We start from the raw sequence: 25,264 nt of genomic DNA on the forward strand, positions 1-25,264 counted from the left end.
CAGAGGTTAACTTATTTTAAAATTTCTTTTTTGTCTTTTCTCAAAATGGCTAATTGGCAAAGAAACATTGTGATCACGCTGGAGCTGTTTGATCCGTTTGTTTACAGAGCACTTCATAATTACTGCTGATTTATTCAGCGCCATCAACAGAGAGCGGGGTGCAAATCGACCAGCAGACCAGATACTGAATAATAAAGCAAACACAGAACAATAATAGAAGAAAAAAATGCAACAACATACTGAATATCTACAAAATAAAAAAAATAAAGTGAGGAAGTCAGGCTCAAAAGTAATAAAATGAGTTAAAATCTGACGTTAATCTGTAACCGGCTGCAGGTACGGACCATCTGGGGTCAACGACCTCCTCCCCCCCATCAGTCACCCAGACTGAACCTAAACGAGGTACAACAGCTGCTGTGAGGTCTTCATCACCCACGGAGACGTCTCTGTGCGAGGAGGAAGAGGAGGAAGAGGAGGCAGACAGCTCGCAGGAGGAAGACGGTACAGCCGTTAAACAGAGAGGAACTCATCGGCGGTTCAGGGCTTTAATGCTGTTAACTGTGTCTGAAAAGGTGCATTAGATGTGGCCTGACCTTTAGAGGAGGCCAGAGGAACCTCCAGCTCATAAACCACACACTAAAGATGAATAGAGTAGATATTTGGACAGAATAAAATGCTGTTCCCAGTATGGAGCGAAAGAGTTCATTCACTTCCACTATAGCAGGGGTCGGGAACCTTTTTGACTCAGAGAGCCATGAAAGCAAAATATTTGGAAATTTATTTCAGTGAGAGTCAACAGTTCACGTGTGACGTCAGCGCTACATCCGGGTCCCGCTTGTAGGCAAAAAGAGAACTGTTCTCGCATTCTATCATTACAAAACGGGTGATTTAGAGCGTACTTTTAGTTTATTTTTGGAATCTAAACAATGCCTACGACTTGTTGTGCTCCCGGTTGCACACAGAGGCATTCCAAATCGTTGGATGTACGTTTCTGTCGTTTACCGAAGGAGGAAAAAATATGAAAGAAATTGATATTTTCAATGAAAAGAGCGCAGGCAGACACTCCCAATGGACTGGGGGAGCCATCATTCTACGAGAGAATTTGCAGTCTACACTTCATCTCCGGTAAATACAACTTAATTCTGCTCTAGTCATTGTTCTACTTAAATAGCGGCGGAGGGGAGGTGGCGATCGCTACACGGGCCGCAGAAGCAGCAGCAGCAGCAGCCGCTGTCTGAAGCAGCAGATAGCGGCGGCTGCTGCTGCTGCAGACAGCGGCTTCATTACGCCCCCGTTCACGCGCGCTAGTACGCCTGTGTTTACGCTGCAACGTCGCCTACACCTCCACCCATTTTAACAAGACAAAAACACCAAAATAATCCTGTGTGAACAATGTTTTTTTTTAACCTACCGGGCGGCTCTTCCTCTCTGCTGAGGCGTGGTCTGTGTCCGACTCCGCTTTCTGCTGTTACACAAACATGTGTGAACATCCATCCATTTTCTGACCCGCTTTATCCCTCATGGGGTCGCGGGGGTTGCTGGTGCCTATGTCCCGATATCAACCATCAACTTACTCTTAAAACGTTCTTGTGATACGATATCTAAAGAAGAAAAGTACGTCGAGAACTGGTTAGTTTCCTTTGCGCCCGCTATGTGTTCGCCTTCCAGTCCGGTGAGCATGCGCGAAAAACCCGGATGAAAACAATAGCATTGATATTTTGTTTTATCTGCGAGCCAGATGAAATCATCAAAAGAGCCACATCTGGCTCGCGAGCCATACGTTCCCGACCCCTGCACTATACTGCAAAAAGGGAACTAAAAGTAGGTAAATCCTCTTGAAATTAGTGTATTTTTCATTGATTTGAGCTGGTAAATAAGACTATTTGCCAATGGAATAAGAATTTTACACTTAAAATAAGAAAAATTCATCTCCATCTTATTTCAAGTGCAGAATGTCTAATGATCTTGTATTAGGGGTAGAAATTCTCATTCCATTGGCAAATAGTCTTATTTAGCTGTTCAAATCAAGGAAAAATATACTAATTTAAAGAAAATGTTACTTATTTTTAGTTCCCTTTTTGCAGTGTATACCCTGGTAATGTAAGCTTTTCTGTGCAGAAAGTGCAGCACACTGCAAAAACGTAACTAAAAATAAGTCAAATTTTCTTGAAATGAGTGTATTTGTCCTTGATTTAAGCAGGTAAATAAGATTATCTGCCAATGGAAAGAGTATTTCGACCCCTAAAATAAGATATTTAGATATTCTGCCCTCTAAATAAGATGATGGAGATGAATTGTTCCTATTTTAAGTGCAAACATCTCATTCCATTGGCATATCATCTTATTTACCTGCTTAAATCAAGGATAAATACACTCATTTCAAGACAATTTGACTTATTTTTAGTTACGTTTTTGCAGTGCAGGATGGAGCTCCTGCAGCTCAGAGGTTAACTGAGGTTCTTGTGTTTACCCTCAGAGTCAGACGCCCCCCAGAGGAGAACGGTGCCGTTCTTCGCCTGGTCCCTGCTGGAGTCCGTCGGCCTCACCGACATCCAGGAGCCGGAGGGTAAAGGTGAGCCGGACCCGCCATCGCCTTCCACAGCCTCTATCCATGGAAGTGTTTCAGGTTTATGTTTCAGCCTCGGTCCATGGAGTGTTTCACCTGAATGTTTCCTGTGACCAGAGTGCAGCGACTCCTTCAGCGTCTACAGCAGCGACGGTGGAGGCCGGCGGGAGATGGCGGCGCTCGGGGAGATGCTGCGCTGCCTGACGGGACGATGTCCACACGAGTACGAGATGTACGGCTGCTACTGTGGACAGGAGGGAGGAGGACAGCCTCTGGACCAGCTGGACAGGTCCGCCCGTCTGGACAGTTCTGATAAATGCTCAGAGAGGAGAAACATCCTCAGTCACGATTATTACAACTAGACTTATGGGATGATCAGAGTGCCTTTACAAATATCAGGGTTCCCACGGGTCCTTGAAATCCTTTAAAGTTTGTGAATCTGAAAAAATAAATTCAAGGTCCTTGAAAGTTCTTGAAAACAGCCAAAAAAACACCTTCTCCTTGAAAGTCCTTGAATTTTTTTGTGGGGTTGAAAGTTCACACGGATGACGACTCGTGTCATTATTTTACTACCACACGATCTTTTAAGATTATGTTGATTCCGCAGACTTTTAATTTGCCAAAGTATGTTCGTTCTTCTTCGTTAGTTGGTAGGCTACGGTTTAGGCCTACGTGCGTCCAATAGGTTACATTCACGCAGTGTTGCCAACTCAGCGACTTTGTCGCTATATTTAGCGACTTTTCAGAGTCAAAGTCAAAAACTAGCTTAATCAAAGATGAAAGTAAGTGAAACAAATTGATATAATTCTGAACATCTCAATGCTGCACTTTTTTCCATAAAATTCCATGAAACGGTAGGTTAATGTACATCTTATATGTAATGTAGTATGGCATAGCCATGCACTGTGGATATAAATGTAGGCTATGAATATGATCAATATCAATGTAGGCTATAAATTAAGTCCACTTTCTTGCATTGCTTCTGACCCAACAACTTCTATGCCGTTTAGTCTTTTATTGAATTTGCATTGTATTAAAATATGATAACCTATTCAGCGGTCACAGTAGGTAAATGCCGTCACGTGTGGTCCTTGAATTTGAGGAAATTGGTCCTGGAAAGTCCTTGAAAGGTCCTTGAATTTTATGTTCACCAAGGTGTGGGAACCCTGAAATATATTAAATCAAAATACATAGATGTAATCAGAGGTTTAGTCCAATTTTTGTGCTTATATTTTAATCTTTTTTGTTTTTTTTTGGTCATTGACATTTCAAAGCCTGACCTATTTTATTAATAGTAATAATTATTAAAAAGCAACTACATTTAAAACTAAATTTAAAATGTAAATTTTCACTTTTAAAAATGTGCATATACTTATTACGGAAAGAAATAATAGTATAAACTATAAACACAGAGACACATTAAATAAATCTTAGACTTAGACCACTTTATTTGTCATTTTGTATGCACAGAGTACGTACAGAACGAAATTTCGTTGCATACAGCTTTGTAAATTGCAGTAAAAGTTAGATTACAGTTTTAGGTGCAGCAGAGATTTAAAAGTAAACATAGATTTAAAATGCACTATAAAAAACAATTGAAATGTTAACAATGCAGGAGAAGGTCACAGTATACAACCATTAAATGTGCAGAATTGGGTTGTGCAAGGATGCTTTTAAGGACTAAGAGTTCGGTAGCATTTATAACGCTAGATGGAGATGCAATGATGCAAAGTGTGCAAATATGTAAATGTTGTGCAGAGTAAATGCTTTTTGAAAATATTCTAGATTTTGATTTAGTGCCTTTTAAAAGCTAAATTACAAATTAAACTTCGGTCACCTTTATCATCTGAAGAACATATTGTGACTTACATTGAGCAAATTAAACAAGCAAAAAAACAAAAGATAAATCAGCAATGTACATTTTGACACCATAGAGGTATTGTGCATGTCAAAAAATTAAGAACGTGGCATACAGTCAATCTCCTAGAGTGTTTCTCTTAATTTGGTGGCACAAACAGTACACCACGCAACTCAAAGAAAATAAATCAAAATAATAGATATCGTAATGGTAACAACTAAATAACTGAAAATCCTATTAAGCAATAATTAAGCATAAATAAAGCCCACAAAAAAAAGAAGGGAAGGGGGTGGGTCAATAAGGGGCAGAAAAGAATGTAAGAAAGAATTATAAATATAAATTACAAAATTTATCAGAAATACCTGATCTTTTCCAACTTCAGAAAATACATGGTGTCACTGAGCCACTGGTTGCTAGAAGGAGCTTTAGTCGACTTCCAGGGCAAAAGAATGAAGTAAATGCTAAAATATCTCTCTGTGGAGAGGAGACTTATGACATGGTATCAAAATAATTCAACCATAAGTGAGAAAGGAGTGGACAAGAAGGCATTTCTTCTTTCCTGAGTGTTTTAACTTTAGACTTTTTAAAGTTAGAATTATAAAAAAAAAAAAAAATGTGCTGCTGCTTTGGTGTCACTGTTTATTATTGAACACATGTAAAAGAACAAGCAGACCTGTGAAAGATACTTCAGTAATTCCTCCTCAAACACTTAAAAACTCTGACGGTGAGTATTTTCCAGCTTCTCTGCTCCAGCTGGTATCTGCTGATGTTGCTCTGCTCCTCAGATGCTGCTTCTTCCATCGCTGCTGCCTGAAGCAGATCGGCTCCATGGGCTGCAGAGCCGACAGGAAGCTCAACGCTCACGTTTCATGCGACGGCAGCAACAAACCGCGATGTGAGTGAGCACGCCGTGCTGCAGGGCACCTTTATTCTGCTTTATTCTGCTTTATTCTGCTTCACAGCCTGTTTGGTGTCCTTTTTGAAGAAGAAAACTTGAGAATGTTGCTTGATAAAAAAAATTGTAAACTCGTCACGTCTGTTTGCGTTCATCGTTACGCTGATGATACCCAGTTGTACTTCTCACTGAATCTCAATTCAATTCAATTCAATTCAATTTTATTTATATAGCGCCAAATCATGAAACATGTCATCTCAAGGCACTTTACAAAGTCAAGTTCAATCAGATTATACAGATTGGTCAAAAATGTCCTATATAAGGAAACCAGTTGATTGCATCAAAGTCCCGACAAGCAGCATTCACTCCTGGGGAACCGTAGAGCCACAGTAAGAGTCATCTGCATTGTACATGGCTTTGCTGCAATCCCTCATACTGAGCAAGCATGAAGCGACAGTGGGAAGAAAAACCACCCATTAACGGGAAGGAAAAACCTCCGGCAGAACCGGGCTCAGTATGAACGGTCATCTGCCTTGACCGACTGGGGTTACAGAAGACAGAACAGAGACACAACAAGAGAAACAAAAAAGCACAGAAGCACACATTGATCTAATAATCTGTTCTACATTAGATGGTAGTAGCGGGTGAGCCGTCTTCTCTGGATGATGTCACAGTTAACAGAACGCCAGACCAGGTGTAACTACTATGAAGAGAAAAGAGAGAGAACAGAAAGTTAAAGCAGAGAGAACAGAAAGTTAAATCACATTAACCACCTAAGCAAGTTATAATGCTGTCTTGAAGTAAAGATCTATATGAATCCTGACTTCCTTTCCCTAAATTCAGGTAAAACCCAAAGTCACTGTTTTATGGCCAAAAAAACCTTTGTGGTTTGACGTTTTGTCTTAATGGGACGCCATCGGCTTCAGAAAGCTTTAAGGAGCCTTTGTGTTGCTCTCCACAAGGAATTGGAACATTTTAGATTTGCTTGTTGTGCAAAGTGGAGCTTTCACTATCAACTCTGCCACATTTCTAAGAAGAGGACTATGGACTATTCTTTCCAATAAAGTGAAGCAGAAAGGTTAATTCATGCTTTCATCAGTACCAGATTTTATTACTCCATTGCTAATTTAACTGGGAGCCAGACCGACTCCTTACAAATGTTAGTTTATCCAAAATGCAGCAACCAGGTGCCAACAGGTGCACATTTAAATCATTCAGCTTTAATCAGCATTGCATCAGAGACTGCTAATTAATACATTCATGCTGTCTTGTACCACTCATGCACCATCAGTCTGTTCTCATTCACAAGTTTTCTCATAATCTTTATTCTGACCATGTTTATCTTATTTATTGTGTGAAGCACTTCATGTTTTTGAAACTGCTATATCGGTAAATTTAATAGATCGATTGCATTCCGAGCCCTGAAAATAACGGTTTGTGCCGTCTGCAGGTCAGGGAGTAACAGTATGCGACAAGTTGCAGTGTGTGTGTGACAAAGCCACAGCAGAATGCATGGCGGCGGCACACTTTAACCACAGCCTGCCTTCCCAACGCTGCCGTGGACCGGCGCCTCCTTGCCGCCGCGCCAGCAGACCTCCCAAACCGCTCCGAGTGCCTCCACCGTCCAGCGAGGAGAGCCAACAGTCTGAGGAGCAGCAGACGAGTTCCTCAGCCCAACATCCAGACAGGTGAGCTTCTGCTGAAGTGTAAATCCTAAAAAACTCGTTTTATCATTCTCTTCCTTTTATCTCTTCTTTCTTTCACCTCTTCTCTTTCTTTTTTTTCTCTTCTTGTTCTTCCTTTACTCTCCTACTTTCCCATTGTAGTGTCCATATAATTTGAAATTCTCCCTGCAGGAATCACAATAAAGCTATTTACATGCACAAATCAAGCGGAGCATTATGGCGAAATGCTGTTTGCTCCACTTGTGAAAACAAAATCTGTCGAGCTCTATCTGGCATTGAGACATCAATTCTTATTGCCACATTGCTAGACAGGAAACTGGGGAAAAAAAAAAACTCCTGCTTAATTAAGCCATGTGGCCTGCAGTCAGGTTTAAATACAAGCCTCAGCCCAGGAGCACCTCAAGGCTGAGTGCTTGGGTCCACTTTTTTTTTCTGTGGCCTGTCCTTAGTGCAAGAAATTATCCTGTAGGATCATTTGAAGGGATTGGGTTTCCTTATTTGTGCAAGTAAGATTCTGTAGGGAAGTTACAACCTTCTAGTCTGAAGTTAGCAAAAAATCCAAATTCTCTACTGGGATTTTAACTCCTGTCTGAATATTTTCTGCAGGGTAGCAAGAATTACAACCCTGGGCTGTTTGTTTTTGGCTAAACTTTAGCTGAATTTCAATACATTTGAGCTCTAAACTCTGGTGATTTTCTTGCCATTAATTGAAAGACATTTTATCATTTTGCAGTGATCAAATTTCTGATGTAATGAATGAAGAGAAGTCAGATCCTCCAGCTCCAGGATCATCAGGTGTCAAAACAACGACGACAACTCCTCCTGCCTCCAGTGAGGAGACCAGAGAGCAGCCGACTGTCAGTGAGAATCAGAACCATGACCACCGACCGAATCAAGACCGACAACCAGCGGAGAGACCGGGAGAACAATTACAGGAGGAGGAGGAAGAGGAGGAAGAAGAGGAGGAGGAAGCAGAGGACTATGAACAAGAGGAGGAGGAGGAAGAAAACTAAACAGCGACATTCTGGGTCATTTTTGTTTAACATGGACCTCAATGAAAACTGTACAAGTCAAATGCTTTAATAGAAACATTTTATTTGTATCTCTGGAACATTAAAATCCAACACATTCTGAGACACCAAGGCTCTGCTGCAGCTGTGGTTCAGGAAATCATTTTCTGATTTCGTCAAGTCAGCCGCTCAAGACGGCCAAGAAAATGCTTTTTTTTTTGTTTGTTTGTGGAATAAGTGCTGCCAAACACAGAGAGGATATGAAAACATACGAGCCAAAATCTGCAACATGTAAGTGCTTCAGTGTGTCCATTTCCTGAACCTGCTGCAGGAGCCTTGGCGCCAACTAGTGGTCATAGATCGTCACCGTGTTCAAAACAAGCGTCAGCGTTTTATCTTTGTGAAGGTGAACAGAGACAGGACACATTTAATCTCTAAAACAGACTCAAAGATAGAGACCACAGACGAATAAAAAGTCAACAGCTTTGCTCTCGACGTGCTGCAGATCGTAGCCGGTGAAATCAACGAGCTCCATCCTGGGAGAGGAGGAAACATCTCAGCTAATCACAGATTTCCATTATTTTACACCGACTTAATCGGAATAAAAACATTTCCAACCATCCATTCGTACCAAACGCATCTGTGCTGCTCAGTTTCTTTTATTATTTTTTTGCTTCAGTACCTTCAGTACCTTCAGATCAAAGTGCAACCTTGAGCCGTTTTTTTGCATGTCGACTCGGTTTGAAATGACAGAGCCTGCTGGTCCCTATTCTCTCACAAAGCTCAGATTCATGCATCCATCTGCTCCAGAGGACCTGCCCTCAACAGCTAATACTGACAAACGTTCATGTGCAAGAAAGAAAAGAAGTCGTTTGATGTTTGGGTTTTAACTTTGACTTCAGGTCTCGTTTTTTTGTGTGTTTTTTTCCAAGATGGCGGCTGAAGAGGAAACGTTTTTCTGTGCTGGTGCGTTGATCTTTGAGACGATTTCTGACTAAAACCACAGCCGACATCTTTGGGAAAAGAATAAAATAAACAGATGGCAAATTTCTAGATTGCACCCAAGATCTAAAAAATATATTTCTATAACAGCTCATTTCAATTGATAAAATAATTTCTACGATTGAAAAAAAAGAAAAGACAATCTCTCCTGCAGGAATAACGGCTGCATGATCCGATTTAAACCCAAGACAATGACGTAAACAACAGTGATTCAGCATTTTCAATGATACGATATGTTTTTAAATCTCTAGCAGGCAACAACCGAACCATGCGATGCATAAAATATACAAAAATATATGATCTGCTGCTTTAACGACGCATTCCCTGCGTTTTCCATCTAAAAACAGACGATTCTCCCGTCGGCGGCGAGAGGTCGAGTTTAGATGGATTTTGTTTCACAGCGAGTTTTTATGTAGAGCGCCTCCTCGAGTGTTCAAAAGGGAAAAAAAAAAAGCTAATAAACTACGAGGTCAGCTGATTTAACCCTGGTGAGTGGAAACGAGACGTAACGTGGAGAAAAGCGCAGGAATCCAACGTGTTTACGGGCTAAAGGTGACAAACGGCTCAGTTCGCTCCCACTCGTGGTCAGAATACGTTCCCTTTAAATCAGATTTCTGTACAAAAGCTGGTGGATCAACGGGAAGCTTGAAGAGAAGATGGACAATCTCCTAATTTCATGAGGCAACGAGCAGGTTATGTGCTTTTATACACTTTTCAGCGTCTAACTACGCCAGCGGGTCGTGCAGGTTCTTTTTACAACATCTACAAAGACTTATGGCGCTCCAAACAACCACAGCCAAATCTAGTTTCTTAAACCAACACTTCCCCGACTTCAACCTGAGCGTTTTCACAACGTTGGGAATAGCTATGCTCTCCTGGAGCCTACAGGATACAGAGAACTTTGGTTACTTCCTGAAACTTACCTACCTTCTAGTACTCGCAGCGCATATTGTTCAAACCGGACAAGCTAGCAGGTAAAAACTGCGTATATTTTGCTTTACAGGTTACATTTCTGGTTCCCTACTATCTGTCCTATATAAATACCGTCCAGTCTCCTTTTATAATACCCACCAAATTCCCGAAAAGCACGAAAAAAGCAGCTTGTAAGTATGAGGAAAACTATCAGGATGTAGATATCAGGTTGTCTGACTTACGCCTCTTGAAAAAAATAAATTGCCAAATTTTAAGTGTCATGTAGGAACTGAGAAAGTATCCTGTAAATTCAGAGAAACTTAATACGTTATAAGTTTTGGAGAATTAACCATTTTGTAAAACAACCGTAACCCGTGAATCCCAGGACAGCGCGGGCTCTATGAAGCATTATTAGCTATATTGTTAGCGTTAACTTTAACCCAAATAACGTCCCGGTCTCAAACTCTGCATTCAGCCGTGGTTTTTGGAGCCATAGTTAAACAAGATGTGAAGAAATACCTTTACTTCAATCTAGACTGCAGCGACTTGTAGTAAAAGTTAAATGATTTAGTATTTTTTGTTTTCATTGAATGAGGGGTTTGGAGCCCCTAGTGGTCATGGGGGGTATTACACTGACGGGGAATTACACAACCTGTGAGAGACTCAGTGGTTCTACCTAAACTGTTACTGTATAAAGACGTAGTCATAGATGTTCTGCTGATTTTGGTGCTTTTTTTTATTCAAGTAAACGTACAGGATACGGCTTCACCACAGACTAGTTACGGATACGAAACCAATAATCTACAGTTCAGCTGTAACAGGCTCAGGCTGGTGATTAAAAACCGTCAAAATTCACTTTTCAAGTAGCATGGTGGGCATGACTGACAACAAACATCCACATCCAACACATTAGGACCAGATTCACCTTCAGCAGGTTTTCCTCTCACTGAACTCAGATTAGAGGAAAGTTCTGATAACCGGCCAGAACACATAAATCTTCACAGTTAACATAAAAATTGCTCCAACTCTGCAAACTTACCACCACTCTGGGTTAGCTAGCCGTTAAGATCTGGTGATCGACTCGTTCACATTTCAAGTTTTTCCAACGTTGCGTTAAAGAAATCAAGGTGTTCTGGTAGATTTTTTTACTATTTGTAACATAATTTCAGACCACTTGGTATAAATAGCATGCTTTAAATCCGGATGTGCTGCCCCCTACTGTTTCTAACCTGAACTGCACTTTGAAAAGTAAAAATAAAACACAGGGACGCATTAGGAGGCTTAGATTTCACTCTGCTTTTCTGTTTTCTGTTCATAAATCTAATAATGATGGAGGAAATTAAAGAAATTGTATTTTTCTCCACGGATGTGAAATATTTGATCTTGGATGTTGTAATAAAGTCACAAGACAAAGTCAAATTTGGCAGAATTTATCTTTTTTTCTTTATCCTTATGATATTTGAATCTTAATTAATTTTCCACCATTAGTTTCCACTGGTTGTTGTGCCTGTAGTTAGAAATGTTTTCCAACCTGCAGCTCAGTCCAAGAACAGCAGGGGCAGGAAAACCAGGGTTTAAAGAAGAAACTATTGAAATAATCAGATTTTTAACACCTGTCTTTATAGTTTTTCCCATATTTAATTTGCAAAGATGAAGCAAAATGTGTTTGTTTGGATTATTCCTGGTAAATTGATATTTAAATGAATAAATACACACCTAAAATTATGTCCCAGCTGTCTTTTATAAGATCGTTTTCTAATTTATTGTTGAGAAAAATGAAAAACAAACAAAAAAAAAACTTTATCAGATATATAGTTTGGCAATATTGTTAAATTTTGCCAGACTTTAATCCAAGAATCGACGTGAAAGTTGCAACTTTGGAGAACGTTGAACATTTAGAGCTGTGGTTTAGTTTCACCAACCGTGAGCCTTTTAAACTGAACTGTGATTTTATCCGCTGAGCAGGTGTGAAGATTGGCAGATATTTCAGAGTAAATACAGGAGATCTGGCGGAGCAGAACGTAAGACTAAACTCTGAGGCTGCTTTAGATTTTTCTACTACTATTCCACTACTGGTGTCTATTAAGAAGCAGCTAAAACCTGTAGTTTGAATCTTTTCCCCTAACAGCAGAGTTTATTCTGGAGTTTATCTACAAGGCGTGAAGCTGGAGCATCGACACGTCACCACGGCAACTTAAAGCGGTTTGCGTTGTTCTGGGTTTTGTTCTTGGTGAGTCTGTTTAGGGTCGGTGAAGTCAGAGAAACAACATGGCGGCGCTCTGCTGGGTCAGATTTGACGCTGATTGGAGGAAAAGCAGAGTGTGGCGGTTGCAGCTGCTGTTGTTCCTCGTCTACGTTTGGAGTCACGTCTTTGTTCAGTAGACGCACAGGTCCGGGAACTTCATCTCGTAGACGGGGACAGACGGATGCTGGGTGTGTCCCGTAGAGATGGAGACCACTCCGGACGGGCTGGGGGGAGGCCTGGCGGTCGGCAGGGGAAGGAAAAGAGAAGCGTTACGTTTTTATAAAGGGATAAAAAGCAGCTTGGTTTAACTGGGGGTCCAGTTAGAGCGGCGCTACAGCATCTAGAACCAATGAGGTCTTCATCAATACTTAGTTCTGAACCATAAAAACGTCTTTTTAACACCTAAAAATGTAAATTACTTCACTAAAGACGGTTTAAAGACCCAGATGAGATGCGGCTGATGGCGAGATGAGCGACTTACCGGATCGTTAGCTCAAAGATTTGGGCCAGGCGGTCGTGGAGCATGTTGGCCTGCAGGAGAAAAGCATCGAAAGTTAGGAGGAGCGCAACGTTCCTGCTGGAGCATATATACATATATATATATATATACACACATATATATATATATATACACATATATGTATATATATATATATATACACACATATATATATATATATATATATATACACATATATATATATATATATATATATATATACATATATATATATATATATATATATATACACATACATACACATATATATATATATATACACATACATATATATATATATATATATATATATATATATATATATATATATATATATATATATATATATATATATATATATATATATATATATATATATATATATATATATAAAAAGGGGGTCACCAACATGTGGCGGTCACGAGCCTGTTCTAAAAAAAACACAATCCACCACCACGTTATTTTAACAATCAATCAATCAATCAATCTTTCTTGTCAACTACAATTTGCATTGTAATCGAAATTTCATTTCCAATACAACCGTCCATCACATTTTGGGGGGAACGATTGACTGAGGCCATACTCCGTTAAAATAAATAATAAATAAATAATTGAGCTTTATTGATCTCACAATGGAGAAATTCACTTCTGCATCTTAACCCATCCCCATTGGGGAGCAGTGGGCTGCCACTGTGCAGCGCCTGGGGAGCAATTGGGGGTTAAGAGTTTTGCTCAGGGACCCAGAATGGAAGCTAGTGGGAGTTGAACTCAGAACCTCTGGGACCAAAGCTATGTGCTCTAACCACTAGGCCACCACTCCCCCAAAAGTTACTCTTCTTGTTTAATCACACCTGCATTTACATATATTTAAAAATGACAATATCAATAACAAAGCATGCAAAACGTGCTTATTTTACATAGAGTTAAGGTGAACTGGTATGAAGCAACACCAACGAAGAAACTCTCAGTTTCACAAAGGTCGGTGACACCTGCTCTATATGTATAGCCTATATTTGCACACTTATGCTAACCATAATCCGAGTCTGAAATGAATTTAAACATCATAAAAAGGTTAAAATGTACTTTATTTTGAAAAACCACCCCGCCTGCTTCTTCCTGTCTGCCCAGCGGTGCCACGGCCTGCTGCTCTCAGGAGGGAAGGACAACTAGAGAGGACAGTCCACTGTTGCCCATTTAGCGCCAATTTGTTAAAATTCATTAATCATTTTATAAAAAGGTAATTTTTAGTTGAATCTGCATGTTATCTAAGCCATTGCAAGGCCTTTGTTTGCCAATTGTATAAAGCTTGGTACTCCACATTACTCCAGACTTTTTGAATTGAGAAAGCTTCCTGGAGAGGAAGCGAAACGTCTTCAACTACGAAAAACAAGTCCAGTTGCTTTGTTTTTTACTTCTTTTTGGAATGACCATCACCTGGATGACTGAGAATCTTCACCAGCGAAATTTTTAGTTCTTTTTAATAACTTTTTGGTCTTGGCAAAAGCTTTCCTACAGCCTGGGGCTCATATGCATGAGGTACAGTTTAAAAAAAATCCTGTTTCAGCAGCAGCGCCCTGTAGGGGGTTGATCATGGCGTCTCTTTGTCTTTGAAGCTAAATGTCGCTAACACAAAGAAGGCAGCGACTCCAAGGTCGTCTTTCACAGCGATCAGTCGGACTAGAGTGGCCTGAGCTGGAAATGTCAGCTCTGCAGTTGGAACTGCTACAGCGACAGAGGACTGGTTTGTTATAAAGTCAGTAAAACACAACATGCGTCTTTCTGTGAAAAGTTTGGTCCACGTCGGCGCTATTTCCCACCTTTGACTCGCAGTGAGCAGCGATCTCCTCAAACGGAGCCTTCTGGAACTTCTCCATCACCTGACGCCTCTTCTCCCTCTCCTGCTCCTCCAAACCGGTTGTATCTGAAAGAAGACGCCGAGAACTTCAACGGCACAAAGAGACGACGGACGTCCTGCTCGCACTAAACGAACCTCTTCGTTAATTAAAAACAGCTGAAAGAAAGTTTAGCCTCGTTGCTGATTGATGGGGAAAAGCAGCATCCATGTGCTGCTGGTCAGATGCACTCGTTAAGCAATTAGGAGAGCATCAGCTTTTACAGTTTACTGCTTTGGAGAGTACAGGTGGGTTTTTACCAATGCCAGGGCAGAAAGACATCAGCAATAGCCTCAGAGAAGCAGCTGTTACCCATCAATCTGAGGAGGACTAGGCGGTTATCTCCAAATTATCTGAAGTCCATCATTCCGCTGACACAAAGATTTTCCCCAAGTTCACTGCAAAAACGGATCTAAAAATAAGTCAAATGTTCTTAAAATTAGTGTTTTTGTCCTAGATATGAGCAGGTAAATAAGATTATCTGCCAATGGAATGAGTATTTTGACCCCTAAAATAAGATAATTAGATATACTGCACTTGAAATAAGATGATGGAGATGAGTTGTTCCTATTTGAAGGACAAACAATCTTATTCTATTGGCAGATCATCTGTTTTACCTGCTCAAATCAAGGAAAAATACACTAATTTTAAGGACATTTTACTTATTTTTAGTTCCATTTTTGCAGTGTTGGAAACATTTAGGACAGCTGCCAATCTTTCCCCAGAGGATTCACCCCACCGTCACGAGTAACGAGCCCTGCAGGTCTCTGCAGGTTATGATGGAACAATGTGAAAACAAACGAAAAAGTGTGGTTTGTTAGGAAAGCTTTGAAAGGAAAAGCTTAATATATTAAATATAATAAAGTGCTGCAGCAGGAATTATGTTGCTGCTGCAGCAGATTCTTCTGGAACACCGATCACACCAAAGTAGAGACGTTTGGCCAGAGAAGCAACGCACCGTTTTCACTGACAGACCAATAAGAAAATATCAGAACAAACCGTGGAGCACGGAGGAGGAGGAGGGCTTATGATCTGGGCCTATTACAATTAAAAACAAAAGTCAAACTAAAAGACTAAGTGTTTGTCATCACATCTGCTCAATAATACAGAGAGGAGCCAGTTTCCTGACAGAACCGGAGGATCTTACCGATGGCCTTCTTCAGGGTCTCAAACGTGATCTCCTCCGCCAACTCCGACTGCTGACGCAGGAAAAGATAAAATAAAGCTAGTTTAAAAAGACATTTGTGTCCTTTACCGGGTGGCGTTGTGTCATAAATAAATTATCTATCACCTTATCTGGGAGGCTGTTGGACATGATGTCCACTTGGAGGGAGATGGTGTCCACAAAGCTCTTCCTCCTGGTCAGACGGTCTTCGTCTGAAACGACACGGGCCGTTAAATCAGTAACCGGCTGGTCGGAGTCAAACAGAAGGAGAATATTTCATCGTGTTTTGGTGCAAAGAAACACAAAGATAGCGTTAGCATGAATCAAATAGTTCATCATCGGCTTTTCCTCAGCTCTCCTGAACGTATCAGTCATTTTACAACACATCTATTAACAATTATCATCATCATCAGTCACTGCAACTTGCGTCTCCAATGACATGTGTCCTCTGTGTGACATGTGTGCAGGGCTGGTCTGTGGGATTTGAACACTGAGCTCTATTATACACTGGAGTGCTAATCGCCCGCTGTTTGAACGAGTCGCTTTGAAGCCACCAGCCGCCATATTGGTACTCCCTATTTTCCTCCAGTAACTAGGGAATATGTGCGCTACAGCATCAAATAACGAGGATTTTCTCATGTTCAGGGGGGGCTTAAGACTTTCGAAAATGTCAAATGCCATATACTTTTATGTTATGTTCTAAAACTATCAAGTAATGAGAAAGTCATGTGCTGAAATATTTTGCATTTTATTCATTTAAATATATATGTTTAACATTTATAAATATATAAATAACAATGTACAAAAACATATATATACATATGTGTATACATATATATACATATATACATATACACATACTTATATATACATATATGTATATCTAATATGAATAACATGTAAAATATTTCAGCACCTAATTTCCTAGTAGTTAAATGGTAAAATGGTAAATGGACTGAACTTATATAGCGCTTTTCCAGTCATGCTGACCACCCAAAGCGCTGTACACTATAGCCACATTCACCCAGTCGCTCTCACTAACGCACACACATTTATACACCGAGACGCAGCTCGGTAGGCAACTTGGGGTTAAGTGCCTTGCCCAAGGGCACATCGACATGTGGCAAGGGGAAGCTGGAATCGAACCCACAACCTTCTGGTTGCCAGACCAGATCTCAACCTATCAAGCCACAGTCGCCCTATCAACACTAGTTGATAGTGTTAGTACATTGACTGACTGTAGAATTACCTGTGAAACGTTTTCACACAGCCAGAAAACTGCTTGTTGTTGCAACCAAATCCTGTGGGATTCTGTGAGAGTAGGGAGTAGCAAGATGGCGGCCAGTGACTTCAGTTTTTCGGCAAAATCAGCACTCCAGTGTATAATATAGCTCAGTGGATTTGAACCAGGGAACTCTCAGCCTTCACCGCTCCACCCCTAAAATATGGAATAACGATTGTCCCGTGTAAAGGGCCGCTGGCTAATTAACGACTTAACGAATCAATCTGATGTAATGACCGAACCTGAAAATAAAGATTTAGAAAACAGAATCTGTTGACCATATATGGAGTGAAAAGGAAATAAAAAGCTTTGAACTGACCTTTCAAAGTGGAAAGATAAATGGATAAAAGTCTGCAAACATCTATAGATCTAATTATTAAACAAACAGTTTTCTCTAAATGTTCTTCCTGCACCTGTGACCACGAGCAGGAAGTGTTTCTCAGTGTCTGAGCCAAATGAATGACGTTTACAGAGTTTGTGTGATTTGATCATCTGCGTTTCCAGAATAAAAATGACAGCGACGTGACCGTAGAGCCGTGAAACCATTGGAGTAAAAACAGGCTGAATATGTGGGGAAAACTGACTTTTAGCTGCTTCCATTCACCGCTGCTCTGTTTCACATAATCACTGCAGACTCTGTGATGTACAGGCCGGCAGTCGGAGTAAAAATGCTGGTCAGAAGTGAAGCAGAAGTTAAAAAGTTGACCTGAATGCTGCCAGACATTTAGATTTCCTGCCACACACAGACCGGGCTCACAGAGAGCTTTTAAATCTCTCCATAGTGTGCCGGTCTGTTAGGTCTCCAAGCTTCTGCTTCTCCTGGATTCAAAGGGCTTTGCATTAAAAAAAAGGAAATAATTTGGACATTTGGACTTTTAAACAGAATAAACAAGTAAAAACTAAAAACAAAATGGCTGAAATATGCCAAAAATCAGCAAAAGCTCATAAAAATCTGTTCAAATTAACTTTATTAAACAGCTTCGATGGCTCAAAACAAACCAGTGATACGAGTCGAAGTCATTTGAAAAGAACAAATCAAATGTATAAAAAAGGCGCTAAATGTTCAAGGTAATGAAGACTTTTCAGAACAACATTAAAGAAGGGAAAAAGTCAAATTAATAAGGGATTCAAAAGAGATTGTAGAACTGCACAGTCATCCATTAATTGGCCTACTGGTGTTATTTTATTCCAGTTATTTTACATTTTTTAGCTCGTCTCTGTCCCCGGACACAGAACACCCCTCAGATTCCGGGTGCGGCGCTCCGGTTTTGTACGGGGGACGGATTCTGCAGAGCCAGAGAGTCTCCTGTGAGTTTGGCTGAGGAGGGCCAGACGAGGTGTGCAAACAGAGGAGAAACAGTGAGCGGCGGCGGCGGCGCTTCATAATTAACTTTCTCCATGAGTCACGGCGACCTTTGCTGCGAACTCTGAGCAGGAATGACTCAGCAGTCGGCACTAATGAGGAAACTCGTCCCAAAGGACGGGAGATTAAAAAAAGCTGCAGAAAACACGGCTCTCACTCCGCTGCTGTACTTCTGACATTTGCTCTCACTTAAACTCTTCCAGAAGATTCAGACAGTTTTAATTATTTTTTTTTTGGACCACAGGGAAAAGCTTCCCAGGCTGAAACTCTAACAGCTGTTATGTGCCTTAAATGCATCTTTTACTCCGTTTAAGGAGAAGATGAGAGAGCAGAAAATGGTTTAAGAACCCGCCTCACTGCAGGGCTCCTCCTGAACACCAGGGGTCGCTGTAGAGCAAATACCTGAGCTTTAACTTCGCAGCAGATTGTTTTACTCCCCGTCTACAGCACAAATAAACGTAGACGCCATGTTGTATGTGGCAGAAAGTAGTGAAATATTTATAGATTAATTGATAGAGATTGGCACAACAGAGAGCTATTGATCGATGTTTTTAGATATTCATGTGCATATATAGATTTTGAAGTATTATAAATAAATAGGCGTGTGTTTCTATATAACTGTATGTCCTGATTATAGCACTCTCACTCTCTCTCTCTCTCTGTCAGAGTATTAAAGAAATAAAATTACTAAAATGACAGAAAAGTCATAGGAGAATAAAGTAAAAAAAATAAATAACAAAAGTAGTAATATTATGAGAAGAACGTCGTATTATGAGAATTAAGGGGGAACATTTCCAGAATAGTCACAGTTTGCAGAACTATTTTAGTCCTGGAGTAAAAGGGCCAGGTTAGATCATTTTAATTATTTTTATTCTTTACGAGAATAAAGTCAGGAGAACGAAGCTAAAGGAATACGAAAATAAACTTATATTTGTAATATTACAAAAATAAAAATATTACGAATAGAAAGTATATTCTGAGATGAAACTCCCTCTGATACTTTTTTGCAGATTTGCCACATTCAACATGGCGGACGCTCTGACGCATCCACAGCAGGCAGAACCCGCCCAATGACGCGTCTACATTTATAATGTCTATGGTCTACAGTACTGACCGGGTTGCCATTAACGCTGCACAATATATCCCGGACATATTGCAATGTTCATAATAAAGGGCTGCCGGGTGTGCAGTAGTTAATAGCTAACATCTTCCAAGTGTTTTGAACTTGCATTTCACATGTAAATATAATATTTAGCCAGTTGGACAGAGATGTGCACACCGGACACTGAGGACATTGTTAAAAAATGCTGACGGTCACGGAGTGATGGAAGGCCGGAGGAACGAAGGAAATAGATTTATATCGTAACCGATGGCGGCATCGTAATATTTATTGATGTTATCTCACTACAGCAAGATATCGCGCTGCCATAGTTACAGTTCGACCTTAACTTTTGGTTAAAAGCGGCTAAAAGAGAACAGACGTCCCTGCAGAGCTGCAGCAGCTTACCATGTCAGAAAATTATTTTAGCACAAAAACCCTCCTGATAAACATTGATCTTAACTCCTGTGTCAGTGTACACCCAACAGAATGACTGGAACCCTACAGATAACAGCAACAACCAGCCTTTGTCTTCATCATAAAGATTATGAAGACCATGCAAGATCAAGAATCATTTTTACTTCTGTTTAACTTAACCAAAGGAATATCATGACCCACAGAGAGGTCCAAACCCAAACCTGGCAACTCGCTCCACCTAAAGCTTCTCTATTAAGGTTCCTCTCACACTTCAGGAATTATTTCCATAAAACAGTCTTAGATTCCTCTCACTGATGCAGGGTGGGATGCTGTGGGCTCCTGCCTTCCCACACTGCAAAAAGGGAACTAAAAGTAAATAAGATGTTCTTGAAATGAGTGTATTTGTCCTTGATTTGAGCAGGTAAAGAAGGTCATCTGCCAACGGAATGAGCATTTTGACCCCTAAAATAAGAAAGTTTTATATGCGGCACTTGAAATAAGATGCTTTATTCCCATTTTAAGTGAAAAATCTTATTCCATTGGCAGATAATCTTATTTACCGGATCAAATCAAGGACAAATACACTAATTTCAAGACAATTTTAAATCACCGTAGAAAACAGTGACTCAGCATTTTCACCCTGTCCTTACTTACATATACCATCAATAAGCAGGTCCAATATGAAATTAAAAGCAGGTTTTCAGACAGCAGCTGAGTTGGATATGAGCTGTCAGCTGACTTTTTCTCAACAGCAAAAGGTTATAGAGTGTTTTCATGTATCGGCCAATCAGATCAGACCAGTTAAAACCTGAAGGAGTTAAACTAGCACATGTGTCCCAGTACAATACAGTGCATTAATGGTTTTAATACAATGTGACGTCACTGCTACCAAAAAACAGAACCAAACAGCGACGGTTAATTTATCCAACTCTAGAATGAAAACACAGACTGGCGCCAAACACAGCTAAACTATTCACAGATCATCATGTACTCACCACCGTGAGTCCAGGAGCAACGGCAGGTAAAAAAATAAAATAAACGGTTCAACAAGTTATTAAAGCGTTTTAAGGTCCGTCTCTAGCTACATAAACAGCTTCTGTTCTGAGGAAAGGAAAGAAAACACTGACCGTGTTCACTGTTGGTCGTTTTAATAAAAAGTTTTCCTGCCGGTTCATGCAAAGCTTCGAGCCTCAAACGTTTAGCTAAAGTCAGCTGATCTGAGCTCCTAAAGTCAAACTCTGCTCCGTTTCTTCGGTGAAATACGGAAAGTTAAAGCTGAGCATGTTGGGCAGACGAGCCCGGCGTTAACGTTGGGCTGCCTGAACAGTTCAGGGTTCCTCTTAAGGTTCTTTTCTTTGCTCTTAAATCTCCTAACGCCCTCCGTGTTGCTACAGTCACATAAATCCACCCTTACGTCTGCCAACCAGCAGCCGCTCCTGGTGCCTAAAAGCTTAAGCGTAAACTTAGAGGCTACCATCACTTTAGCTAACTCTGTATGTCAGGCAGACCTCTCTGAGAGCAAGAATCTTCTGAAAACACATTTATTTGCTGAAGCCTTTATTCCATCCTGAGAGGTTGACTCTATTTTAACCATTTTAATGTGACTGTCTGTAACTAGTCTAATTTTATTCAGCACGCTGTTCTGCACTTTGTGGACCTTGGTTTATTTAAAGCGCTTCATAAATAAAAGTGGCACAATATGAAGTTATTTTCTATCTGTTGAGCCATTTAGAGCTCAGATGAACATCCACTTAACAGTATAAATCATTATTGGCCTTCATTTATTAGTGTCTGTAAGTATGGGAATCAAAAGGTTTATGTTTACAGGAAAATTTATTTGGTTCTTTGCTTGTTACACATGAATTTGTTACTTTGAAATTATACACTGCAAAAAGGGAACGAAAAGCAAGTATATTTACCCCTAAAATAAGATAATTAGATATCCTGCACTTGAAATAAGATAATGGTGATGAAATGTTCTTATTTTAAGTGCAAAACTCTTATTCTATTGGCAAATAGTTTTTTTAGCTGCTCAAATAAAGGAAAAAAACACAAATTTCCAGAAAATTTCACTTACTTTTAGTTCCCTTTTTGTAGTGTATAATTTAGTTGTACTTGTTTTTTGTGATATTGTTTAAAAATCTATTTTTTAAAAACACCAAAATCTGCACATAACTTTATATTTTTGTCTGATTACATAGTTTTGTACACATTAAATCAGATGTTATGATCAAACAGTACCTGAGTAATTATTCTACTAAATATCTTTTTATTCTTGACTGATTTTTTCTCCTACTTGAATAAAAATATTATGAAGTAATGCTTCCCTTGCTTTAGTACAACTTTTGGTTAATCTACCCACTTCTAGTGAAACTTTACTTTGCATCCAGGGAAACTCTTTTATTGTTTTTAAACCTGAGCTAAAGCGATGGGAGTAGGTGGGCAGAGCCTGATGAGAGCCGACCAATCAGAACATCCGGACCCTAAGGAGGAAGGGGGACTCCACAAGCTGATTTCTAGCGACTTTGAACAGCCGGTCTCGGGTCTTTTAAGGGAGCTAAACGAAGGTCGTATCTTATAGCAGGAATCTATCGCTACAGGACTCTACTCCAGCTCTAGGTTAGCTTTTTACCTCTGGATGTCTGCTTGCACCTGTGGAGGATTTTTCCTACTGTGTAAAGCACTGAACACCAACGTGTGGCAGAGAGAACAGAGGGAAACCTTTGGTTAGAGATAAAATAAAGTCACGACTAAGCTGCAAGTCATCCTGACGCTTGGATGTTTAGAAAATATACTTTGAAAATAACTTACCTGTGTCACCATCAGCTTGTATATTTTATAAAATGTAACGTATCGATGAATTGTGCAACATTTTCTGCAGTTTTCTACACTTCATGATGATATTTTAGGCTTTTTCTGAAAACGTACATCACCATATGGTTGGGCTGGTGAATAATTTGCCTCTTTTCAGGTAACAAGTCAGTTCATATTATCCTGAAGGTTCGCTGGAAGTACCAGGAAGGTACTGGAAAGACCTAGGCAAGTTCTACAAGTTGTAGAAAGCACCATGCAAGTTCCCGGATGCCTTAGTATAGGCCGTTATTTTTGTATTAACATATATTTTATCTTAAAGTAACATTACCACACAGTATAGCCGCTTGTTTGGGATGACGTGGTGCTTTTTGTCAGATGTTAACACTTTCCAGAAAAGGAAATGTAAATTTGCAGACTTTAATTGTTTGGTGTGATTATCAGAGTGTGAGGAGGCAGGAATCGTACCTGTGACCTGGGGGATGTACGGGACAGACAACCTCTCCACGTTGTACCCCGGCCCTGCCAGACACTCGGCCATGTCGGCCGTTTGGAAATACAGCTGCCTGTCATCTTTGTCCAAGGATTCAGGAAGACTGGAACGGGACAAAAAAAATGTACGTTTGAATAACGATCAGTAAAACTGACAGTAAGGAGGACTTGGCATGTCCACAAATAAAGCAAAATGTATCATGTAACAATCCTCTCCCTGCAGTTTTCTATAAAGGGGATTCTAGATTAGAGCGTTTATAATCCACAGATTATAGAGCAAGGTTTAATTTGCCACTGAGCAGAGCGTTGGTGTGTTTATAGTCTGTAGCGAGGACCTTCAAATAAAGAAGCTTCAAAATAATTACCCGAAGATCAAAGGTTGGTCATTACTTTTCAATTCAATTCAATTCAATTCAATTTTATTTATATAGCGCCAAATCATGAAACATGTCATCTCAAGGCACTTTACAAAGTCAAGTTCAATCATATTATACAGATTGGGTCAGATTATACAGATTGGTCAAAAATGTCCTATATAAGGAAACCAGTTGATTGCATCAACTTTTGATCTGTGAAATGATGCAAGAGGTTATAGAACAACAGAGAAGTTCTCAAACATCCAATATACAGAGTTAAAGGTGCACTGATTATCATTTAGTGCCCCCTGGTGGAAAGGTTGTGAACTGCAATTAGCAGCTACGTTTCCATCAAAATGTCAAGCAAATTTTGAGTAAACTTTTAAAATATCACAAAAAAGAAAAAAAGGGCTTGTATTCATCCACTAAAAGTGAATTAATTTAGCCAAATATTTGACATTAGGCATGGCTGTAATGAACAGGAAGTAGAGGCTACGAACTAGCATGGAGCACGATGAGAGCAGAGAGGTTTTCAGCAACACGTCGCTGTCGTAAACGTTTCGATATGTCAACCAGTACTGGCGATGTTACTGTAACGTAAGAAAAGCCGCTCTACATGTTTTCTGGGAATATCCAGGAAGACGCTGACAGCAGAAACAGCCGATCAGTTATGTGAGCTAAACCTTTGCTACGTCAGAAATCCTTCAGCAAACGTGTTTCCATCCCCCGTTTCGTGCATCAACTCTTTTTTCGTGAAGTCCAAAACCACCTCCAGGGGGCGTAAAAACTGTTTATTTTCAAATCCGGCCGTCTCCATGAACCTTTTCTAATGCAAGACATCAAAATGCTCTTTAAAAAAAACCCACAACATTTCATAGGTTTCCAGTGTAAAAGTTCTGGATTTCTCCGTTAGTTTTGGCTCATCTCCACTGATGGTTAAATTTAAAGTCTTCAGGCCATCTTCTAACTGGATTTAAGAGGTGTGAGCACATAACCCCTGTCCTGCTCTCTCTCCACTGGCTTCTTGGTTTATTTTGGATCCCTTTGAAATTTTTATTACTCACTTTTAAGACTTTACACGGACTGGCACCCATGTACTTGTCAGAGCCTCTTCACTTCCACACCTGTGTAGGAGCGCTGAGGCTGAGTAACCAGACGCTCTTAGACCGCCCTAACACCAGGTTAAAGCAGCTTCTGCCTTTCTGTGTCTTTAATAGTTTATATAAAGTTTGATTTATTTTAGGCTATGCATCTCTGTGTTGTATTGGAAAGCACTTTGGTCAATGTGTGCTATTTTAACACAACGGACTGAAACAGAGGAGCACCAGATGGATGGAAAGTATGAAAGGAAGGACTGATGTGTGGAGCTAAATCAGGCTCATAATGTTTGTTTAAAAATGTAAAATTTAAAACTTAAAACAATTTGAAACTGAAAAAAATAAATTTAAACAGAAAATAATGTTGAAACTAAACAAAATAGTAAATAATTTATTTATTTATTTATTTTTACACTTTCAGATTTTTTTTTCCAGTTTCAAACTATTGGCCCTGTTTTGGACTGGGGCCTCATATTACAGGGTTGTGGCTTAATCACACTTCAACAGAGGGCTGGACTAAACATTCACAAAACGGGACCGAAAGTTTGAACCAAAAAGTTAAAACCTCTCGTGTGAGCTCCATCGGTGCTAAGGAGCCGTCCTCTGGACTTTATAGAC

General features: G+C 40.0%; 2 protein-coding genes across 9 annotated transcripts in view; one reads left to right on the forward strand and one right to left on the reverse strand.

Annotated features, from left to right (window-relative positions):
* Window positions 1–331: 331 nt before the first annotated feature.
* On the forward strand, window positions 332–8,135 carry LOC118560373 (otoconin-90-like). The gene is made up of 6 exons (XM_036131347.1): window positions 332–501; window positions 2,477–2,572; window positions 2,684–2,855; window positions 5,210–5,319; window positions 6,770–7,007; window positions 7,738–8,135. The coding sequence occupies exons 3-6, from the start codon at window positions 2,737–2,739 to the stop codon at window positions 8,015–8,017; spliced, it is 747 nt and encodes a 248-aa protein (XP_035987240.1). The 5' UTR covers window positions 332–501; window positions 2,477–2,572; window positions 2,684–2,736; the 3' UTR covers window positions 8,018–8,135.
* A 561-nt stretch (window positions 8,136–8,696) lies between these two features.
* efr3a (EFR3 homolog A (S. cerevisiae)) overlaps window positions 8,697–25,264 on the reverse strand; it is a 120,835-nt gene continuing 104,267 nt past the window's right edge. For 3 of the 8 annotated variants that reach the window (XM_036131340.1, XM_036131338.1, XM_036131343.1), the window contains 7 exons: window positions 23,170–23,297; window positions 22,523–22,573; window positions 15,856–15,935; window positions 15,712–15,763; window positions 14,490–14,593; window positions 12,655–12,704; window positions 8,697–12,409 (listed from right to left, as the gene is read on the reverse strand). In XM_036131340.1, the coding sequence (XP_035987233.1) occupies window positions 12,304–12,409; window positions 12,655–12,704; window positions 14,490–14,593; window positions 15,712–15,763; window positions 15,856–15,935; window positions 22,523–22,573; window positions 23,170–23,297 (571 nt within the window). In that variant the 3' untranslated portion in view covers window positions 8,697–12,303. Of the gene's footprint in view, window positions 12,410–12,654; window positions 12,705–14,489; window positions 14,594–15,711; window positions 15,764–15,855; window positions 15,942–22,522; window positions 22,574–23,169; window positions 23,298–25,264 lie in introns of all 8 variants that reach the window. The other 5 variants (XM_036131342.1, XM_036131345.1, XM_036131341.1 and 2 more) reach the window with 3 other exon arrangements.

Source organism: Fundulus heteroclitus, unplaced genomic scaffold (genome assembly GCF_011125445.2).
Source record: "Fundulus heteroclitus isolate FHET01 unplaced genomic scaffold, MU-UCD_Fhet_4.1 scaffold_42, whole genome shotgun sequence".
Taxonomy (NCBI): Eukaryota; Metazoa; Chordata; class Actinopteri; order Cyprinodontiformes; family Fundulidae; genus Fundulus; species Fundulus heteroclitus.